At 31.8% G+C, this 24929-nt stretch overlaps 1 protein-coding gene across 2 annotated transcripts; it reads right to left on the bottom strand.

The window, feature by feature from the left end:
* Positions 1–13621: 13621 nt before the first annotated feature.
* On the bottom strand, positions 13622–21847 carry LOC109173131 (plasma membrane ATPase 4). 2 transcript variants are annotated; one of them, XM_019322395.1, is made up of 16 exons: positions 21553–21847; positions 18820–18939; positions 18475–18711; positions 17348–18109; positions 17135–17257; positions 16914–17018; positions 16671–16815; positions 16401–16565; positions 15861–16099; positions 15741–15773; positions 15565–15646; positions 15253–15413; positions 14983–15156; positions 14605–14787; positions 14329–14510; positions 13622–14103 (listed from the first exon to the last, which is right to left on the bottom strand). In XM_019322395.1, the coding sequence occupies exons 1-16, from the start codon at positions 21607–21609 to the stop codon at positions 14007–14009; spliced, it is 2865 nt and encodes a 954-aa protein (XP_019177940.1). In that variant the 5' UTR covers positions 21610–21847; the 3' UTR covers positions 13622–14006. The 2 variants fall into 2 exon arrangements, with proteins under 2 accessions (XP_019177940.1, XP_019177942.1); XM_019322397.1 differs by lacking the exon at positions 21553–21847 and having other exon boundaries at positions 18475–18713; positions 18821–18884.
* Positions 21848–24929: the final 3082 nt, after the last annotated feature.

Here is a 24929-nt window from a genome sequence, read left to right as displayed (position 1 = left end):
TTGTTTAAAATATGCATTTACTATTGATAATGTAGAATATTATTATTAAAATATTTTCCTCTAATTTTAAATTTCCATTTCATTTTTAATTAAAATGCAATGATCTGGCCATTTTTTTTATTTTAGTCAATTATAAATCATTTGTTATTTGCAGTCAATTATTAATATTCATTTCTTTTTATAATTTTTCAGTCAATTAGTAATATTAGATTCATTTTCAGTCAATTATTTTAGCCCAACCAATTGAAATATTTCCGTTCAATTTTAGTTTCCCTTCCATTTTTAATTAAAATGCAATGATATAACCATATTTTTTTACATTAGTCAATTATGGATCATTTTTTATTTGCAGTGAAGTATTAATATTCATTTCCTTTTATATTTGTGAAAGATTTTATGACACAATTGTGATTTGATGTATTATACTGTGTAATATTATTGTGAAAAATTAAAATGCAATGATCTGACCATTTTCTATTCTATTTTAGTCAATTATGGATCATTTTTTATTTTCAGACAATTATTAATATTCATTTCTTTTTTCAATTAAGCTAATTTTTGTTCCTTTTTTCTATCTTGAATTTTCTGTCAATTATTAATGTTTATTTCTTTTTCCAATTTACCTAATTTTCATTCCATTTTCAATTGACGATGTAAAATATTATTGTGAAATATTATTGTTCTTTTTTTTTCCATTTTTTTTTTAATTTACCTGTATTATTTACTATTGTTAGGGCGGAAAATCAAGTAAATAAAATATTGTTTTTTACTTATAGTATAGATTTTTTTCTTTTTTCTATTGATTGGGCGGGAAAGTAAGGAAAGAGTATTTTATTTTTAATAGTAGTATAGATTGATAATCCTTTTATATTTTCCTATTTAACTGATTATTATTAATATTAATGAGTGAATTTCGTTTCTTTTTCCATTTTTAGTAAATTAAGGATCCTTTTTTTATTTTTCTATTTTACTGATTTTTATTAGTATTAAATAATCAGTGATTCCGTTTCTTTTTCTATTTTTCGTAAATTAAGGATCTTTTATTATTTTTCAAATTTTTTGGTAAGTTTTTTTTTTTTTTACTGTTATCCTTATTATGACCTTTTTTTTAACAACCATTCGTTTCCTTTTTTCATTTTTATTGAATTAAAAATTCTTTTTTTATTTTTCAATTTTACTGATTATTATTAGTATTAATCAGTGAATTCCGTTTCTTTTTCAATTTTTAGTGAATTAAGGATCTTTTTTTTTTTTTTTTTTTTTTTTTGTATTCGTATTTTATTGTTAACTTTTTTTACTGATTATGATTACTATTAATTAATCAGTGAATTTCATTTCCTTTCCTATTTCTCCTGAATTAATAATTTTTTTAATTTTTTTTTTTGGTAGGATTTTTTTTTTTTTACTATTATCCTTATTATGACTTTTTTTTTTTTTTTTTTTTTTTTTACACAGCCTTCCGTTTTTTTCCCATTTTCATTGAATTAAGACTCCTTTTTTATTTTCCTATTTTATTGATTTGTTATTAGTAATAATTAGTAAATTCCGTTTATATTTCTATTTTTAGTGAATTAAGGATCCTTTTTTATTTTCCTATTTTACTACAAACTTTTTTTTTTTTTACTGATTATTGTTAGTATTAATTAATTAGTGAATTCTGTTTCCTTTTCTATTTTTTGTGAATTAAGGATTTTTTTCTATTTTACTACTAACTTTTTGACTAGTTATTATTAGTATTATTAATTGGTAATTTGTTTCCCTTTTTTATTGTTTGGGCGAGAAAGTAAGAAATGATGATTGTGTTTTTAATTAGTATAGATTTTTGGTGAATTAAGGATCCTTTTTTATTTTACTATTTTACTGTTAACCTTTTTTAATGATTATTATTAGTATCAATTAATCAGTAAATTTTGTTTTCTTTTCTATTTTTCGTGAATTAAGAATCTTTTTTATTTTTATTTTTTATTTTTAGTAGGAATTTTTTTTACTGTCATCTTTATTTTGGCATTTTTCACAATTTTCCGTTTCTTTTTTCCATTTTCATTGTGTTAGGAAAATAATATGTGGCTCTAAATCCTTGTAGACCAACATGATGTCTGACCAACATGATGTCACCATGCCTCACACGTTTTCTCTGTTCATTGCGGTTCTCCTCTTTGTATTGCCGCATGCCCTCATTTCTCTCCCAATTTGATTGTATAAATAGCTTAATGTCTTTTCTTTGTAATGCATCTCAATTCAACATTGAATTCATTTACTTCTGATCTTGTATTCTCTCCTCACGTAGCATATATATATATATATATTTACTTTGTTTTCTCTTTTTAGAGATTATATATATATATATATATATATATATATATATATATATTTATTTATTTATTTATGCTTTTCCACTTTATTAATTCCTTTTGTCATTTTATATATTTCCCTATTATTTAACTTCTATAATTCTCAATTTTCGATTCTTCGCTTCCGCATTATTTCCGCTATATTCCTAACAAGTGGTATCAGAGCGGTTTAATTGAGAGTTATTTTTAAAGATGTCGACTGTTACCAAGTTCGATATCGAGAAGTTCGACGGGAAAATTAGCTTTTCTATCTGGAAGGTTCAGATGGAAGCCGTTCTAATCCAGAACGGTTTGAAGAAAGCTCTAGCTGGTAAGAAGAAGAAACCGGCTAAAATGACAGATGAAGATTGGGAAGATTTGGATGACAAGGCACGTTCAACCATTCTTTTGTGCCTGTCTAAAGAGGTTCTACGTGAGGTAGTAAGTGAGACGACTGCGTCAGATTTATGGTCCAAGCTGGATACGCTTTACATGGCCAAAACTCTGGCGAACACGCTGCGCCTGAAGGAGCGTCTGTACACAATCCGTATGACGGAAGGTACTTCTATTAAGTCTCACTTAGATGAATTCAATTCTATTTTATTGGACTTGGAAAATATTGATGTCATAATTGACGATGAGGATCGTGTTGTTTTATTGCTTGTTTCTCTCCCTAAATCATACAAGCATTTCAAAGAAATTATGCTGTATGGTAATAGTAGTGATACCCTTACTTTCGACAATGTTAAGTCAAACCTATTGTCCAAAGAAAAGTTTGACTTTGAAATTACGTATGAGGACAAAGGTGAAGGCTTGACTGTAAGGGGTCATTCACTTGAAACAGAGAGTAGCAATAAAAAATCTAGATCCAAGTCCAACAAATCCTGTAAGTACTGCAAGAAGCATGGTCATGATGTGACTGAATGCTTCAAGCTGAAAAACAAGCAAGAGAGAGAAAAGAAGTCCGCTGAAGCTAGTGTTGTTGAAAGTGATTCAGATGGTGATGTGTTGTTATCTGTTAGCTCCGGTGAGAAATGGAGTGAAACCGAGTGGATTTTGGACTCTGGTTGTACATCCCACATGTGTCCCCACAAAGATTGGTTCATTTCTCTGGAATCGGTTGATGGTGGAGTTGTCTTGTTGGGTAATGATACCCAATGCAAGGTTAGTGGAATTGGAAGTGTTCAAATTAAAACTCATGATAACGTTGTCAGGACTCTTACCAATGTTCGGTATATTCCTGATTTTAAATGCAATCTGATATCATTGGGCACCTTGGAATCTCTGGAGTGCAAGTACACAGCTGAAGGTGGAGTTCTAAAGGTCATCAAAGGCTCTTTTGTTCTCATGAAAGCTTCTCGTTCTGGAAGCTTGTACGTCTTGCATGGCAGTACTGTGACAGGTTCAGTTGCGGTATCCTCATCAATGTCTAGTGTATCTACTAGCATCGCACCTCTCGTCGAGCCACAACGAGAGTATTCCATTGCGCTATGGATCGTCCTAGGAGGACAATTAAAAAACCTGCTAGGTATGCTAGTGATGATGAAACCAACATGGTTGCTTATGCTCTTTCAGTCACACAGGAAGTTGATGGTGATCCATCCTGCTATTCTGAGGTTCTTCCTATTGCTAAGTTCAAGCAGTGTTTGAGTTTAGTCGACTGTTCCAGTTGTTAACTCCCACAAATGGATTTGATCCAAGGTGGAGATTGTTAGGAAAATAATATGTGGCTCTAAATCCTTGTAGACCAACATGATGTCACCATGCCTCACACGTTCTCTCTGTTTATTGTGGTTCTCCTCTTTGTATTGCCGCATGCCCTCATTTCTCTCCCAATTTGATTGTATAAATAGCTTAATGTCTTTTCTTTGTAATGCATCTCAATTCAACATTGAATTCATTTACTTCTGATCTTGTATTCTCTCCTCACGTAGCATATATATATATATTTACTTTGTTTTCTCTTTTTAGAGGTTAAAAATATATATATATATATATATATATATATATATATATATATATGCTTTCCCACTTTATTAATTCATTTTGTCATTTTATATATTTCCCTATTATTTAACTTCTATAATTCTCAATTTTCGATTCTTCGCTTCCGCATTATTCCGCTATATTCCTAACACATTGAATTAAGAATCTTTTTTTATTTTCCTATTTTACTGATTATTATTAAATGATTATTATTATTAGTAATTATCAGTAAAATCCATTTATATTTCCACTTTTAGTGAATTAAGGATCTTTTTTATTTTCCTATTTTACCACAAATTTTTTTTACTGATTATTGTTAGTATTAATTAATCTTATATTTTTCTCAATTTTATTAATTATATTTACCAAATATTGTGACAATTACCATAATAATTTCATTAATTATATTAATTATAATATTTGTTCTTTTTCAATATTTAAATACATTACCATAGTAATTACACGAAAGAAGGAAAGAAAAATTATTAGAATAATTACCATTAATAAAAATTATGAAATTATATTAAAAATTAATTATATATTAAGGTAATAATAATTTAGTTTGTGCCAATAATATTATATATTAAGTATAAAAATAAATATGTATACAGATTACCATAATAATTACATCGAAAAAGGTAACAATACATAATTATTAGGCAATAATATTAATAATTAATTATTAAGGCAAGTATAATTTATTTTGTACTAATAATATTATACATTAACTCTATACACACACACACACATTAAGTTTATATTATATTAATTATAATATTTGTACATTTTGTACTAATAATATTTGTTAGTTTAGATCCGTGACTTAGTCCTCGATCTCTAACCTTAACTTCTGTGTTTTTGGTGTTGAAATCAGGGTTCTGTTTCATTTTTTCATATACATCTGGTAATTATCTCAGAGATATAAAGATAAAAAGAAAAAAAGAATCACTTCCCGATTCGGCAAAGCGCTTCGTTGCCTGCGAGGAGAAGAAGAGTTTGATTTCTGATAAGAAAAACACTGGCCCTTCCTTGATGCCGAAAAATTAAAAAATCAACTTTGTAGTCAATGTTACCAGGGTCTCCATCAACGCCCAATCCGTTGGATCCAGCGGCACTAAAAACGTTTCAAGCTACAATTGCAAAATAATAATAATAATAATAATAATAATAATAATAATAATAATAATAATAATAATAATAATAATAATCTTTAAAAGTGTAAAAAAAAAAAAAATTACTTACATTTTCATGAGTGGAACACCAAGATATGATTTCACATAGAGAACAGGAAGAAGAGGGAAACCGTGCAAAATAAAAAATTATGATTTCCAAACTCACCAATCCATTGTATTTATAGGTAGAAAATATGAGAATTATAAACTTGTATAATTTTTCAAAAAGGAAAGGTGTAATTATGCAATATTACCAATTAATAAATTTTAATACATTTTCATTTTACATTTGCTTACCAAATAATAATATTTTTGCTAACTAATAATATGTAAAATATTTTTTATTCATACAATATTATAGACGTGTTCATAAGCCATATGTAAAGTATTTGACACGTGTTCATAAATTTGTGAACTTTGTATGAATTTGTAATTTGTGCATAACACAATAATTTGACAGGCTTTTTTAATTGAATGGATTGATCCTTTTCAATTTCTTGGGTGTGGTAGGTATTTATTGCATTTTTTCTTTATTTCGGTGAAATGAATGATTTAATAAAATGTAAATTTAAACAAATTTGTAAAGATTTAGTTTGTATGGCTTTGAATAAATAGTGATATAAGCTATTAATTAGTGATATAACAAATTGATTTGTATATGTACGTGATTTCTCAAATTGATTTGTATATGTACGTGATTTCTTTCTCTAATTAATTGCTTTCTTTAATTAATAATTAATTGCTTTCTTTAATTAATTGAATTTGGATATTACACAAATGCCCTTAAATTTTCGGGGGAAAACTTGCTAGGAGGATTTTACTTTTATATATATATATATATATATATATATATATATATATATATATATATATATATATATATAGACTACCCTTACATCGTTTGACTATTATAATTTCGTTACTATTTAATTCTAATATTAATGACTCCATCATTTTTTTTAATGTTAATAAATGTATACATTTTACTTACAAAATTATTTCTACTATATTTTATTAAATAAAACTACCCTTACACCGTTTGAGCGTTATAATTTCATTATTATTTAATTCTAATATTGATGACTCCATTATTATTATCATACTCTTATAATTTTATATCTATCATATCTTTTTTTTATTTAATTATCACTTTATTAAAATCATTATATAATTATATAATTAACTTAATTGTTGATGGTTGATTATATTTTAATTATATTTTTATGAATGGCAAATCATAAGTGTGTGTATATTATTATATTTGCGTAGACATTCCTTCTCTGTCTTCTTAAAAATCAGAGTAAGGAAGGATGAAGCCTGAGAATTCTAAAAGCTTGTGTAACTTCTATAATTAAGTCTCAGGTTCCTTACATGAGACCAGATTTCTCATTCATTACTCTAATTTTTAAGAGGATAGATGTGGAGATGTCTAGTAATGAATATATAATAATAAAATTTTCGTATGCTGCTAGGATATACAATTCTTAACTAAGGAGTTTACAAAAGAATTTGTACATATTAAAAATCTCAAGTTACCCCTTGGTGAATTTCTCATAAAAGTAACATATGAAATTTAATCACCCTTGTTGCTTATTAAGGAAAATAAAAAAATTTTAAAATAGTGTGTTTCACACGCCGAAAGACAATGATCAAGTGTTCCAATGTTTGTACTGAGTTTCAAGTTCCTTATACGAGACTCATGTTCTTAACAAGTCATGTGAGAGTTTTTGGATTTTTCATCAGGTTGAGATGGAAACCAAACGCCGGGGACCAAACTAGCCACTTCGCTCATAACTGAGGGATAAAAGATAAATATGGTCATAATTGAGATATTGAGTCAGAATTTAAGTATAATTCAAAGATCAAAGATGCAAATTTTCGTTAATATAATTAATATCTAAAAAAGTAAAAATATTGGGACTTTTTTCTGGTAACTATAAACTCAGTTTAATGACATGATTATAATATAATAACAAAAAATTAGATAAAGCAGATAACGACCGGCTATGAATATGACAATAATGGGACTGAGCAAGTGGGATAAAAATATTGCAGAAACTACAACGAGATTGTACCACAACAACAAGAATTAGCCAAAATATATCTTTCAGTCTTCTTCAATTCAATAACGATGTGAAGAAAATGATGTATTTTTCAAGCAGCATGACATGGTGACTACGTAATACTAATATATATATATATATATATATATATATATATATATATATATATATATATATATATATATATAGACAGAGGATCAAATGAGGTCATGTTTCTACATGAGGTTTGTGGTTGAATTCCCACCTTTGATTTTAGTTTGATCTATGGCTCTTGTTTTTTGGGTTATTTTTGGGAGGATTTTTTCCATTATTGTCGTGTCTTTAGTTTAGGGGTTTTATTGTCTTTGTATTTTTTTTTTTCCTTTTTCGTTTCATTTTTTTTTTTTGGCTGATTTGCATATTTTTAGCTTACTTAAATATGATAATTAGGGATAGATTTGATTTACATGGTGATTCAGCATGGAACCTTTTCTATTCTTTACCTTTTTTTTGTTATTGATTTTACTGTTGCTTTTTTTTTTTTTTTTTTTTTTTTTTTTTTTTTTTTTTTCCGCATTGTCACTAGTTTAGCTGTTTAGTATAGCCAACGCGTTTACATTAGGTGAAGTAAGACTAAATCCATTTCTCCCAAAAAAAAAAAAAAAGTCTAAATCCATAACACACCATCATCTATTGATTGATGTACGGTCCTAAAATTTTCACATTAAAAGTGAAATCTGCTTCACTGTGTACCTTCTTCTCTCTCTGCGTTCTTTCCAAAACGTTTGAAAAGTATAAGGGAATTAGCCGTTGAAAAGTCTGGATGTCATCAACGTCAATGCTAAACTTGTGAAAAGTATGGCCATAATAGCCGTACCTGCCCGATGCGCAACGGAAACATATGAGGAATGGGTCGCACTTGTCTTTAAATTTTATTTTTTGTTTAAACACATTTCTATTGGTTTTACTTCTCCATTCACATGTTCCTTTTCTGCATTTTGTCTTGGTTTTTAAATAATGTATGTGTTTTGTTTTGTTACTTATAATTTTTTTTGAATATATGGAACAATTTTATCCCACTCGGTGTTTTTTAAAATTTCTCGATTGCGGTGTTTGTAGAATTTCTCCATGCGCTGTGTCTAATCTCGTTGCTTACTTTGTTCTTAAAATAATGATATGGATTTATTATTGTTGTATTTTTTTTCCCTTTTTTTTAACATTCCCCTATTGCACAGTATAGTTTCGTGTCTTGCACATTGTATCTGGATTTGTGTGCTGACTTGCACATTAGCATCCTTTGTTGTTGCACATCAATAGACAACTACTGTTGCATGAAACATAATAAAACTTAATTGTTACATTGGTATATTAACTTCGCAACAACGAAACATCGTAGGTTGCACATAATGGTCTCCCAAATTCTTACCGTGATGCATTAACTATTGCTACGTAGGTGCACATAAGCATAACAAGTAAAAAATTATTTAGCCAACTTCAGGTTACTTGTAATTACACTTAACATTGCATTACTACATACACCGTCGATGCACATACCGGTTCTGTCAGTTATATCGTATTTGCACAATGTCGTACACCAATGCTGCACGAATTCGAAATGTAGAATATCAATTCCTCGTTAACAAGAAATTACATACACATTCACATATTCACAGGGACAGATGCATAGAAACACGAAACTATTCCTATGCACAGCCACTAGTCATTTTTCTGCACAAATATATACGGTTACATACACATTCACATATTCATCATGTTCTTGCACATTATGCCCTTCTCTAAATCCCTAAACTACACAATGTCGTTTTTTACACTCCAATACAGACCATTTCTTCAATCATTTTTCTGCTGCCTATCATCTACCCAGTTTTTACCTCCCCTAATAACACATAACATAAACCTGCAAACACAAAACTGCTTAGGAAACACCAACTCTGTCCTCGTCAAGAGCCCCCTACTTCGCACCCTCAATTCGTAATAACTCCAAAAAAAAAAAAAAAAAAAAAAAAAAAAAAAAACTGAAAACAGTAGTGCAATGTTGCTCTTATGCATGAAGGATTATTCAACTTGGCAACATCCACACCCATGTTCGCCCAGTTTTTATTATCAAAAAATAAAAAGAAAAAATAAAAAAACCATACAATACCACTGTCTCTGGTCATTCTTCCCGTAAACCACCCCCCGTTCCCACCGTCGATTTGCCTAACTCCTTCTCCGGCGACATTACATCAAAGTCCGATGAAGTTGCGGCCATCAACACCCAGTTTTCATCAATTTTATTTATTCCTTTAAAAAAAAACCCACTCTAAACCAATATATTCGAGCATGGAATTGCACAGACATGCAATACACTTGTGCAGATAATCGATCAAAACAAATACAATTCTTTTAAAAAAAAAAATCCCTTACGCAGTCTACTCGTTGCCTCGATCAACGCACGCCACTGACTCCTTCTTGCTGTTCCGTCCGCCATAGTTTCCCATTCTGTACTCGCCCCTACAACTTCACCTAATCATCGTTCATTCCTTCTGCTCCCACTATGTTGACTGCCTTCCCTATACTTCCACCGTTTAAACCCTACGCGTACAGACCCATACTCTTCAGTCTTTCCTTCCTATTCTTGCACGATCATTAATCCATTTACCCTTTTACCCCCATTTTAATTACTCCTTCAGTACTTGACAAATTTAATGACCTTTTAATTTCTCCTATTGTGCACTTACAGCCGTTAGATGGCCAGATCTGATGGTTGGAATTTGACCACAATCCTCACCTAACACAATAGCCTCACTTGAACCTCACCCTATATATATATATATATATATATATATATATATATATATATATACACACACACACACACATACGAAGATAATAAATTAATAAAAACTTACGGCCTAGAATTGGATTCGAGTCAAAATCCATGACAAAATTTGGCTAGCACTCTTTAAGCAATCGTTATACCCTACACTACGGCGCACATAGCACTGTGCGCCGCGCGCCTCCCAAAACGACGTCGTTTTGGGGTCATTTTGAGAGGCGCGGTAGGAAGTTGCTGGGATTATGTGTATTTGTTCACACAGTTATGTGTCTTTGCTCATACAGTTATGTACATTTTTTATACAATTATGTACATTCTTTTTATACAATTATGTACATCCGAATCAGAAAATTTGTGTGTATTATGTTAATAGTTGATGTGTATTATGTTAAAAGTTTATGTTTATTATGTATTATGTTAGATTATGTGTATTATCTTTTTAAAAGAGTATGTATATTTTGTTATATAATTATGTACATTCATGTATACAATTATGTGTATTCTAGTATAACATTATGTACATTCTTGAACAGCGGGTTTTTTTTTTTAAAGAAAAAACTACTGCCATTCACTGGGGCGGGAAATTTCAAAAAACAAAAAAAAAAAAATTAAAACGACGTCGTTTTGCATCTGGACGCATAGTGCAACGCGCGCCGTGGTGTAGGATATAAATTGCCTTCTTTAAGGGCAAATTATGCTGTGCATCCGTAAGCACCATGCATGGTGCATACGGATGCAAAAACGACTTCGTTTTAATAAAACGCGCGTCTCCCCTTAAAAAAAAAAATCAGGTTCGACTCCCAGCAACAACATATGAACTAAAATTCCATACTCGATGAACTATAATTCCATAATCGATGAACTATAATTCCATAATCGATGAACTATAATTCCATAATCTAATCTATGAACTAAAAATTCCAGAATGAATGAACTAAAATTCCATAATCTATAAACTAAAATTTCAGAATCGATGAACCACAATTCCATAATCGATGAACTATAATTCCATAATCAATGAACTATAATTCCATAATCTATGAACTAAAATTCCAGAATGAATGAACAATATAATGTTGTTGTTGGGAATCGAACCTGAATTTTTTTTTTAAAGGGGAGACGCGCGTTTTTTAATAAAACGACGTCGTTTTGGCATCCGTATGCACCATGCATGGTGCATACGGATGCACAGCATAACGATTGCTCTTTAAGTATATATGGATTAGACTCATATAAAAACTTATTCCCAAGAAAAAAATAAAAAACTAGAAACTAATTTTAGCCGTTCATCTAGTTATATTTAATAGTTCTAGATCAATGAGTAAAAAATGTAATAATATTTTTATAGTTCTTTTAATTTTCCTCCTCTTCAAGTTCTTTTAATTTTAAAAGTACATTTTGCAACACTATATTGTACATTTTGACTAATATGAAGCGCAATGCACTTAAAGTTCACTTTTTAGAATTTATGATTTAGAATTTATATGCCTTTCAAAAAGAATTTATGATTTATGATTTAGTTTTTTTTTTTTTGGTGATATTTATGATTTAGTTTTGGTTTAGTTTAGGATTTACTTTTTACTATTTAGGATTTAATATTTATGGTTTAGGTTTAGGCTCTAATGCTTTATCAATAAATGTACTCTATAATGTTAAAATCTAAAGGATCTAATTCAATTTGAGGGTATATACATATAAAATTCGGTTCATATGAGAACCACGTACTCCCTAGATGAGAACTTGTGGATAAATTAAAACCATCGATCTGCAAGATCTAATGGATATGAAATCAAGTAAAAAAGGAGTGATATATATATATATATATATATATATATATATATATATATATGTCTCTCTCTCTCTCTCTCTCTCTCTCTCTCTCTCTCACACACACACACACACAATATATATATATATGTGTGTGTGTGTGTGTGTGTGAGAGAGAGAGAGAGAGAGAGAGAGAGAGAGACATATATATATATATATATATATATATATATATATATATATATATATATCCAAATTGACAATACATGTAATATTGTATTGTATTTTTTTTTTTTAGATTTTATAGACAATATATGTTACATATACAAAATTGTCAATAAATTTTAATTTGAAAAATCAATCATTGTTCTTTCTTTTTCTTTATTTGTCTATGGATTCATGTATGATGAAATTTTTACCAAACATATATCACATTATTTATTACCACATTCAAATATCAACATGATAAACAAAAAACAACAGTTGCAATATAGAATGTACACCTTAATACATCTGACATGGTTAGCTAAAACATACACATCACAACACATACAATTGTAATGCACTATTCCGTCCAAATCATTACACGGGCAATTGTTATGCCGTGGAACACAACGCCGTTTGGTAATTTTAGAGTAACGGTGTCGTTAGTGGCACCGTTTTTCTCCACTAATCAGATTTAAAAAAATTGTCAAAACAACTCAGCGACATCAAAAATAGAGTTCAAAAATTATGAACATAGAGTTATGTAATTTTGAATATAGAATTCAATAATTGTGAATATGAAGTTAAAAAATTGTGAACATAGAGTTCTATAATTATGAACATAGAGTTCAGTAATTATGAACATAGACTTCTAGAGTTCAAAAATTATGAATATAGAGTTCTATAATTGTGAATATAGAGTTCAATAATTGTGAATATGGAGTTCAAAAATTATGAACATAGAGTTCTATAATTATTAACATAGAGTTCATTAATTATGAGCATAGACTTTCTAAAGACAAACGCCATTAATGGTGAAAGAAAGTAATTTTTTTTCAATTGACACGGCGTCGTTTTGGAACCGTGTCCATCTTGCAAGGTGGACACAGTTCCACAGCATAATTTGCCTTACACGGGTACCACACCTCACAATCACCATACATGTGAATTGATAGTGTTATTTGACACATTTGCCCTTTTTCAAATAATTACTCTGTAAAAAAATCCTAATTTAGTGAATTATACTTTTAGTTAATAATGGTGAGATCATAACTTTTGATTACTAAAGATGGAGAGCGTGAATTTTCCCACACTTTTTACCGGAGAGATGTTATATATGTGCCAAAAATGGAATTCAATTTTCAAATGAATTGAGTATTGACCCTTCCCAATGCCAAAATGCAAGTTAATAAAGTTTGGAGCTACATTCTTTTATTTTGTATTAATTACAAAAAACAACATTAGACTGTAAGAAATTATAGTTCATATATGCAACAATAGTGCAGACAAGTAAGAGCACTAAAATGTAAATGGTTTACACCAATCTTGTGTTTATTGGTAATGGAGCTGTTGTCCTTTAATTTAGAAGGATAGATGCCTCTAAAAGTTGGAAAAAGAAAAAGAAAAAAAAATTAAATCTGCTACATCCATGAGAGAGTCATCTCTCCAAAAGAGTAAAACCAAACCTTATATTGGTTGGGTGCAATGAAATTAACTAGAAAGGCAAAAGTAAAACAGACAAACAGAAAGATTATGATGATCATAACTCTAACCCCTCTCTATCAAGACTCCTCCTCAGCTCCTCTGTATTCTTCTGAGTTAGTTATCATAGCTGGCTGTTGTTGCTCGCTCCAGTGAAAGGCCGACGACCAGTTTCAACTCGATCTTAAACCGTGTAATGCTGCTGGATGGTTTCGATATCCAACCCTTTAAGCTTCACCACTGACTCAACATGACCCTTAAGAGTGTGCAACTCCCGAAGCCTAATTTGACATTAAGGTAAATGCAATAAGATGAGTGTTTGAGCATGCATTCTGCAGTTTATATATGTTGGGCAGAGGCCGGTAAAGGGCCAAATCTAACACCCTGCCTCTTGAAAATGTGTGGCGATATAAAGAAATAAAGTTGCGCTTTCACTACCAGCTATAGCTTTTGGCATAGTGATAAGCGTTTGATCCTAACAGGTATAAAGTAACATTATTCCATACCTGGCCATCTCAGCACGCCTCTTTGCTTGCTCCGCGATTTCAGATAGTTCCCTGTAGCTGTTCTTCTCGTTGAAGACGTTTGATGCCTCGGGTGGTTGAAGGCCATGAAGAGTCCTTTGAGCAAGAGCCCACTGAGCTTCCCTCTCCTCTTTGCCGTAGTCTTTCTTGGTTGTGAAGGCAGTCTGAACAGAATAGCAGCAGTTTGATATTTATTACACAAACAAACAATGATGGAGAAGAAGAAAGTTAAAGTTCTCCAATGAACTAACTACCTACCTTGTTCTCCAGCATGTTAACCCAAGCCTTTCCACTCAAGATGTATCGGATGGCAAACTTCATCAAGTCAAGTGGCACATAGAAAACAATGCTGTAAAGCCACACCACACCAGCCCATCCCCACCCACATCCCTGTATTCTTGCAAATCCCCAGTTTGCATATACAGCAATCAAAGTAGCAACCTGAAATAAATATTGCGATAAGTTTCAGGGACGTAGTAAAAGCACAAACTGGCACACATAGTGTTGGGTGGAGGCCGGCAAGGACAAGTCCAGCACCCTGGCTGTCTATAAGAAAATAAAGTTGCGTCTTTGCTACTATCTAAAGCTTTTGGCATAGTGGTAACAGTGCATTAAAGGAACAAAAAAAGTACTTACCAGTTGTGCAATGGCAAAAGCGACGACCAATAGAAGTCCAGGTCGTTCAACAAAAGACCAGCTGCGGGAGCGAGTAACAAAAATTAGAGCCTGGCTCACAGTACTGACTTGGAGGTATAATGCAGCCATCATTTCCTCTTCATTGTGCCTAATGGATCTTACTCCAAACTTATCCTGTGAATAACCAAACCAAAGGAAAAGAGAATAAATTAATCGCCAATAAATCAGTCACCCAATCAAAATAAATAAGAAATTAGGATTGCGCCTTACAGAGAAGAAGTCAGTATCATGCATAATCCAGAAGAAAACAACAGTCATCAGTGCAAGGTAACCTCCAAGAACAACACCAGTTGCAAAAATTTCTTGCAGCTTCCAGCTGTCAGGCATTGGCGATGGTTTCACTCGATCCTTTGAGATTGTCATAATGGTTCCTGCAAAGAAACTCAGATTCAACTAGTCTGACGTTGGGTACATACGAGGGGGGAATGGGATTAAATATTGTTGGGCATAAATCACAATACATATAAGGATATATGATTATTAACTAATAAAGGCAGATTCAAGAAGAAACATGGAAGGTACCATCGTTTAGTATTGCAATGATCAGAACCATAAAGGCTGAGAAGTCATATTTCCATATCAAAGCAATAAGCATGAAGCCAAACTGCAAAACGAGCAGTCACTGGCATAAGAAATGAAATAATGGCAACAAAGTGGAGGATAGGATATCCAATTTCAAAAGAAAATATTCAACATACCACAATACGTATTGTGATGGATACCGCATATATCTGTTAAAATAGCGAGTACATAGAGAAGTTAGACTAATAATAGGTAAAATTTCAAAATTCTGAAGGAGTTGAAGAATGGAAACTTACAGTGTAGTTCTTCATCCTCTGGAAAATAGCCCTACTAGTCAAGACTGCACTGATAATAACACTTAACCCGGGTTCAGTAAGCACAATGTCAGAGGCGCTTCTCGCAGCATCAGTAGCATCAGCAACTGCAATTCCAATATCTGCCTTCTTTAGAGCGGGAGCATCGTTTACTCCATCACCAGTCATTCCAACAATGTGCTTCCTCTCCTGCAACTTCTTCACTATTTCATACTTGTGCTCTGCAGAACAAGGGTAAAGATAAATCGATTTGTTTTTCCCAATAGAAGATATGAGATTGTAAATATTCCATGTAGTAGTAACTATTGGGCGGAGGCCGGTATAGGGCCAAGTCCATCAATTGGTGACTAGGGGGATTGTTGGGCAGAGGCCGGTGAAGGGCCAAGTTCAGCACCCTGCCTCTCAAAAATGTGATGACGGTTTATAAGGAAATAAAGTTGCGCCTTCGTTACTAGCTATAGCTTTTGGCATAGTGGTTAGCGTTTGATCCTAACAGTAACAGTGGTATAGTTGGTCACCAACCTGGAAATACACCAGCAAAACCATCTGCCTTCTCTATCAATTCTTCCACTGGAAGGGCAGCAATAGATGCATCCTTGTGTTGACCAAGTAAAGAAGCAGATGGGTACATGTTAGTTCCCATTCCAAGTCTACGGCCAGTCTCTTTACCAATTGCAAGTTGATCACCTAAAAGACAATGAACAAGAATTTGAATTGCAATATATAGTTAGTCAAATGAAGACATTGATGATGGATGATTTCACTTCACAGGAAGTTGAATAAGTTTATTACCAGTAATCATTTTCACATTTACACCAAGGTTGAGAGCCCTGCGAATAGTCTCAGCACTATCATGTCTGGGAGGATCAAAGAGGGGTAGCAATCCAACAAATTGCCATGGGCCACCTGGACTCTCTTTTGATTTCTCAGGCACTTCCTGGGAATATAAAAGTATTAGTAAAGGTGATTATGATGCACCTTCATTTGCACCCAAGAATGTGTAAACGAATGCATTCTGATGTTGGAATTCCAAACCTGTCTAGCTACAGCCAATGACCTCAGGCCCCGTTCAGCATACTTATCAATCACAGAATGAACCTTTTTCCTTAGGTCTTCCCTGGCATTGCAGAGGTTCAACATCTGATGCAATAAAAGAGAAAAACAAAAAAAAAATTAGCAACATCATTTTTCGGTAACTTGGAATTCATATACAAAGTTAATAGCCAAAGGGGGAAAATGTGAAAATGAGAGCCCACCTGTTCAGGAGCACCTTTGCTAACCCGATGCCAGTTGCCTTGATCATCAATGTAAGTTAAAGCAGTCCTCTTGTCCACTGGATTGAATGGCAGGAAATGAACCTCCCGAATGCCAGCTCGTGCCTAACATTGAAAGTACATTGAGAATGAGTGTACTTTCTAATATTTTAATTGTTGAAAGCCTATGAAGATGTAAGAAAGAAGGGCATTTACCTCCTTTGGATCAGCAAGCATCCCAACCATGGCAGCATCAATAGCATCCTGATTTTCAGTTCTAGAAGCCCTGGCAGCAAAGAGGACCACTTGCTCTTTGTCGACACCTTTTGCAAACACCTCAATTAAGTTCTTATCCACGCTCAACTTGTTAAGAGTTAACGTCCCCGTCTTATCACTGCAGAGAACATCCATGCCGGCCATTTCCTCAATTGCAGTCATTCTCTTAGTGATGGCACCCTGCTGTGATAGCCTATGGGATCCAATAGCCATCGTGACAGACAAGACAGTGGGCATAGCAATGGGAATGCCTCCGATTAAGAGAACAAGGAGGTTGTCAATCCCGTCCCTGTACTTCCTATGCTGAATTGGATACATGACAATAATCTCGGCTAGCATACCCACTGCAATGGAACAGATGCAGAAGTTTCCAATGGCAGTGAGCACTTTTTGGAAGTGCCCCACTTGGTTGGTGCTGTCGACAAGATGTGCTGCCTTTCCAAAGAAAGTATGAACCCCGGTAGCAATGACAACAGCTTCAATCTCACCTTGTTTGCATGTTGAACCAGAGAAAACTTCCTCACCAGGACCCCTGGTCACGGGGAGGGATTCTCCCGTAAGAGCAGACTGATCAACCTTCAATGCATCACCTTCAAGAAGACGAGCATCAGCAGGAATGATATCTCCCAATTTGATACTTACAATATCTCCTGGAACAAGAATCGATGCTTCTTGTTCACTCCATCGACCATCTCTAAGCACCTATTGCATCAAAATGTTGAAGTCGATTATTTTACAGTAAGAAACAATGATAAAATCTATGATCTTTGTTCTACTATGTTGACCAGGGTCACTCTGGACACCACGAAAGCTTGGATGCCAGCAACTGGGTGAACACAAAGTGGACCGAATAGGCTTTAATACCATGTTATAATCAAAGATTGGACCAAAGTCACTCAACTGAGCTATATTTTCAATATGGAACTCTTAACAGACTAGAAATAGAGATTTCGAAGTTATTAGAATCAAGTCCAAATATCTATATCATCCCTATGTGACTACTGCAACAAAATCACAAATGATGCAAAACTAAGAAATTAAAGCTCAAATGTTACAAGTTTCTATACCTTGGTCTTAGGTGCAAGTCCAGCCATAAGAGCTGCAGCAGCATTTCCAGCATTGTTCTCTTCAATAAAACTGATGGTTGAGTTGATGACAAGCAAGCAAACAATACCAACAAAGTCTTGCCAATCTGGGGGTTTCCCATCACCATTTGCCAGCGCAATTGCCATAATAGCTGCAGCTTCCATAACCCATGAAAGTGGATTCCACATAAAGCCAAGGAACTTCAGTACCTTGCTTTCCTGTATTCCCCAAACGTAGTGTTCACCATTAATTACAATAATCTTGGTACTACTTAAACCTCATGAAATGTATATGCAGTAATTATTATAAACAAGAATTTACAGCACCTTTTTTTCTTCCAATTTGTTGGGACCAAAAATTTGAAGCCTGTTGGCCCCTTCGGCTGATGTCAGACCCTCTCGAGTACATTTCAGTTGCTCGAACACTTCCTCGATTGGGATTTTCTCCTACAATCCGTAATTAAAAAACATCAATCACTCAACACCCATGTACAAACAATCATTATTTCATTGAACATGATCCGCGCAACTGTGTGAACCATAAATAATAAGTACATTTTTAATAAAAGTTACACATCCAAAACCTCGTTGTAATCCTTGAAAAAAACAAATGTCAACATATTTTCACCTAACCATTCATAACATTGATTTATACTTATAAAATCTTATATGTCATATCATTATCACATAAAATAAATAATAAAAATCCCTTGTCACTTAGGTATAGTAGCTCATTGATGATTGATCTAACCTTAAATTTTCTCTATTACCAAATAACTCTCAAAAATCTCCAACTAAGTTTACATTACATTAAATTGGATAAATAACGGTTCCCAAACCTCAGCAAAGAAAAAAAAAAACAAAAAACAAAAAAAGCAAAAAACATTATTTCGCCAATCACAGGTATTCTACCCCACGTGCAAGAATCCACAAGACGCGTGTCCTCCAAGTTGACCTTCCACTATCCTAAGAAGTGGACCCCACAATGAGAGAATTTCCCCCACCAATCCAAGTAGGCAAGTAGCCTCATTTGGACGCAGTGAAGAATATATCCCTTCCTGTGGGTGGGTCCCGAGCCCCACTAAAAAGGGCATCTTTGCAAATTCGTTGGATTGCAGTGGCGAATATTTTCCCACTAGTTTTTGTTCTACCCAGACTAGTGAAACCTTTACAAAATTGTATTGTTAGTTACCTATAATGTCCAGCCAATTATATATTTTATTTTCAAAGTATATTATGTACTTGATGTATATTTGTTCTAAAAGAACACGTCTTTTCTTTGTTAACTTTTCAATCAATAATAAAAATTTGTTAAATAATTATAACATGCTACATAAACAATATCAACTATTACAGTAAAAGGTTGTTTTTGTTTCTTTCAATTAATAAGTTACATTTGAATGAGATAATTACAGGTCGAATAATCTAGAATAATTATTTATTACTTATGATATAATCATAAAATTTATTATAAAAAATTTAATACTACTTTCAAATAAATAAAAAATTATTTATAATAGATATTTTAATATTAATATGTAAAATTGTGATACTATTTAAAAAAAAAAATTAATACTAATAACAAATATTGTAATATTTATAACTGAAATTGTGGTACTTATAAAGTGTAATTAGAATTGCTAATATAAATATTGTAATACTTATAATTCTAATATAAATATTGTAATATTTATATGTAAAAAATGCTATTTATAAACGAAATTATAATATTTATTTTAGAAAATTTAATATTAATTTTAATTAAAAATAAATCATTACTTATTATAGATACTGTAATATTTATATGTGAAATTGTGATACTTTATACTATTTAGGTTAAAATTTATTGTCACTAATACTAAATATTGTAATACTTATACCTAAAATTATGATACTTACTACAACCTATCCTGTCTCATAGACAAAAATTCGTCAAATTGTCTCACACATATTTTTGTCTTAATTAATAAATAAATCAGATATATCATATAAGTATCCATATTAATTTTTTTACTATTATATGTAACCGTCATTATAGTGAGAGGCAATAAAAAAAATCAGATATATCATAAAATATTTTTTTTTTTTTTGAAAAATACGCCATCAGTCAGAGCCGTTAAGAAAGTTGAATTTTCAGAACACATGTCCATACAAGACACAAGTTGTAGTACCACGGAAGACGTACCATAAAATTTTCCCCAAAAGAATAATAAATTACACAAAAACCAAGATACCTGCCATAACAATTTAGGGTTTGCATAACAAAATTAACAATATTAATTTCAAACATTCTTATTATTTATTCTCCACAAACTTTTACTGTATTTGTATTTTTTATTTTTAGAATATACACACACACACACAAATAAATAAAAAAAGGGTGAAAATTCCTTGTAAATAATGAAACTATTCTACTTACAAAAATAAAATAAAAATACTACCACTTATAAACATAGTAGAATTTCCCATTTATATCAAATTTTATTTAGTTAACTTATATACTAATTATTACTTAATTCACAAATAATCAAATATATAGAAAAGAACTTTTGAGAATAAGATTTGTTGTATCTGGTGCCATAATATCAATATAACTACTACGCACCCGTTCAGTACAAACATATAGTTAAAATTAATTAATTATTAATTTAAAATAAAGTAAAAGAAAAGAGGTAATTAAGTGGGTGAATTATAATCAGATTACAAAACTAAGATTCCCAGCCAGTAATAATTTAGAAGGAATATAACTGAATAAATATACTCTTCATAAAATTAATTCAAGCAATTTTTTTTTCTTTTTTCTTTTCAGTAATGAAAAGGAAGCTCAGCTTTAGCAGTTAGAAAAAGTAAAAGCGGAGCAAGTAGCAGCAGAGAGAGCGAATGGAGATTTTCCGATTTTATCAAAAACGAAGCCGGGAACCCTATGATCGATCGAGCGGTGGTTTATTGGTATAGAAGGTCATCCGTTGGATCCTCGAAATCTCAAATACAAGAAGAACAATAAACAGAAACCAAACGATAATCGAAGAGAAGAAGAGCAAGAGAGAGAGAGAAGGTTACCAGATCAACAGTCTCATTCTTGATCTCTTCAAGGCTGAGAGACTTGTCTCCTCCCATTTTTGGTGATCAAAACAGCGCAGAAACGAATCCAAGCAAAAACTCTCTCTCTCTCTCTCTCTATATATATATATTTTAATTTTTTTTCTTGGGAAGAAAGCTAAAGGGAGAGGTGTTAGTGATTCATTGAAGGGAGAATTTGTATCCCAGTAAGAGACTATACTAGACGGAAGAGAGAATTGAAGTAGAAAAAGAGAAATAGTTTTATGTTGGGAGATGGGTGAAGAAGAATGAAGTAAGGGTGCGAAGGCCTCCTTTTATTAGGCAAAGGAAGGAAATCTTAACCCCAACGGCCCCCTACGGCCTACCCCACTCCCACCCGTCTACGGAGTATCTCACTTTTTTCTTTTATTTTCATATTTATATTTTCTGCAACACATTCATTTGTCTTAATGGCTTCAAAGAAAGTGAAGTAAAAAATGGAAAATATTACAAATGAATAAAGAAAAAGAATAATGACCTTTTGTTTTTGGTACAAAAAATTGCACCAAAGATAAGATACAAAATAGAGGATGGACCATACGCTTTAAAAAAGAAAAAAAAAATTATATTCAAATTGATAGATCATACCACGAGACCACGAGTTATATCGTAAGGCTATAAATTTTTACCTCTGTACGGGCTTAGTTTATTGGTTCAATAGACAATATTTTAGAGAAAAGATCAATGTTTGAACTTGAACAGATTTGACATTTGGCAATGTCTGTTGAGCTAGTGAATTACCTCGGAGTTGTGGATTCAACCTTTTGGGAGAATGTCATAAATTATAATGTCTAATGGATAATATTATTTATGGTGAAATATAATTTATGCTAAAATAAATGTTTAATGTGAGTTGGTAACATGTAAAATAATTTATAAGGATATGAATATATTAGTTTTTTGTTTAATTAATTTTAAAGTATTTTATTTTTAAATATAAATTTTATAATAATTTCTTTAAAATTATTACAAGAAGAATGAAGTCTAGTGGGAACTTTGCCAAGAATGAGGTCAAACTGATAGGCAGCCGCTCTAGTCAAAGTATGAGTAACTCGATTCTCTAATTTCCTAACATGATAATAGAAAACAGTTTTGAAAGATAACATAAGATTGGCACATGAATAAAAAAATGTGACTTGAATGAGACCGATCATAAACTCTCTTCGACAAGCCGCTAACAACTAACTACCATGAAATCTGACTACAACCAAACCCTTTCATCAATGCCTCGATCCTTCAGCCACGAGAGAGCTTCTTTACAAGACAAGGCCTCCGCCATGAGAAGAACCTGGGGGCAACACATGAAGTCGTTCACTGTAGCAACAGAGTGCTCGTTGTCGGTGAAGAGGACAACGCCATATGCCACCTGTGCTCCCTGGGAGAAAAGGGTCACATCAACCTGACAAAATAGGTCGAATATATGATAATTGCTTGTTACTTATGATAGAAATCATATATTAATACTTATTACAAAAAAAAAAAAAAATTAATACCAATTTGAATTAAAATAAATTGTTACTTATATATCATATATATTGTAATACTTATTATATATGAAATTGTGGTACTATTTATGATAAAATTGATTGTTATTGATGATAAATATTGTAATACTTATAGCTAAAATTGTGATACTTACACACCAGTTGTCTACAATTCGACCCGTTTCACGGACTCCCGCCTCGCGGATAAGGATCCGTAAAATACTCTAACACAAGTTTTTGTCTATTCTTCTGGTTTGATTGTCAATTCTTTTTTTAATTATTATTAGTATTTTCACCCGTGCGTTGCACAGAATGGATTTATTATAATACTTTAAGAATATTTGGATCGATATACAAATATATATTATAACAACGAATATTATATAGTGCAGTTGATGAAATGAGTTGTATCGATTATGTTTTCTGATGTTATCCTTACTTGAATTCGAGCAAATAATTACCCAATTACCCGTGCGATGCACAGATAAAATTTTTTATTATATATTTAGATAATAAAATTAAAGATGAAATTATAAACAATTCTAATGTTGAACCAACATCGGGGCCCATGAAAGCTTTGTCGGGGTCTTCAACAATAGGGAAAGAATGCCTATCATAATCAAGAAACATGACAATCTTCTTCCCTTTGGAGGAATTTACTATATCATCAAACATGCTTATAACAGAGGGACGACTCAATTGTTCCTTCCCAAAAAAAAAAAAAAGAAACTTAATCCTTAAAGTCTGCTAATTAAATTGCGAGGTGAGGAAGCTAGGGAGTATATATGAATTCTGAGATCAGACTCATGATCTAAGACTTGTTAGCATTGTCAGATTCAAAGGATCTTCGGGTTGGCAAGGAATCCCTCATGAATTCGAACAATGCATTGATCCGGCAGGGGCGGGGAATGGAAATAAAACTCCCCGCTCCGGCGGGCTGCGACTTCGTCACCGCGTGTGGGAACAACGACGGCTCTAGCACCACCACCCTTATGACAGTGACTGTGGATTTCGGTCGAAAAGCACCACATTCTAATTAGTCATTTTTCTCTTGTCTTGGGTCAACATCGATTTACAAATATAAATTATAACAACGAATATTATATAGTGCACTTGTTGAAATGGGTTGGATCGATTATATTTTCTAATGTTATCCTTGCTTGAATTCAAGTAAATAATTGCCAAATTACCCGTGTGATGCACGAGTAAATTTTTTTATTATATATTTAGATAATAAAATTAAAGATGAAATTATAAACAATTCTAATATTTGAAAGTGTGCATTTATTTGATTATAAGATTAGTGCAAAAGTATCACTCAATTAATTGAATAATATATGACTCGTTTGTCTGTAAATATCTTAAGTGTTAAGCTTGAAGGAAACTCAATGTCCATACAGAACAGACACCTCAACCACACAAATTATAATCAATGAGTTTCCAATATTAGAATAGGAATGTTAATGTAGAATTATAGTACGAATAAAAAAGTAGGAAAGAATATATTCTATTAGGAATTGTATTACACTATTTTACAATATTAGAATAGAAATTTTTATGTAGCATTATAGTACGAATATGAAAGTAGAAAATAATATATTAAAATTTGAGGATTTTGGGCGAGAAATTAAGTTGAGGATTTTGTTTGTATAGATAGTATAGATTATTATTATTATTATTATTATTATTATTATTATTATTATTATTATTATTATTGGTGTAAAATCAATATTGAAATTATTATTTTCTGTGTAAATAATAATTAATAAAATATTATTTTCTTATAAAATTACACAGAATTTCTAATGAATTTTTCATTTATTACGCAGAATTTGTTTCCATTATTCTCACAAT

Source organism: Ipomoea nil, unplaced genomic scaffold (genome assembly GCF_001879475.1).
Source record: "Ipomoea nil cultivar Tokyo-kokei standard unplaced genomic scaffold, Asagao_1.1 scaffold0465, whole genome shotgun sequence".
Taxonomy (NCBI): Eukaryota; Viridiplantae; Streptophyta; class Magnoliopsida; order Solanales; family Convolvulaceae; genus Ipomoea; species Ipomoea nil.
This window is presented reverse-complemented; position numbering and strand designations above follow the sequence as displayed.

Bases quoted from the DNA above. Each gene is read 5' to 3' on its own strand.
- LOC109173131 (XM_019322395.1), bottom strand. From the start codon at position 21,609: ATGGGAGGAGACAAGTCTCTCAGCCTTGAAGAGATCAAGAATGAGACT. The intron at 18,712-18,819 runs GTGCTGTAAATT...TGGGGAATACAG, and splicing joins ACAAATTGGAAGAAAAAAAG to GAAAGCAAGGTACTGAAGTT. The intron at 15,157-15,252 runs GTAAGGCGCAAT...GGTTATTCACAG, and splicing joins ATGATACTGACTTCTTCTCT to GATAAGTTTGGAGTAAGATC.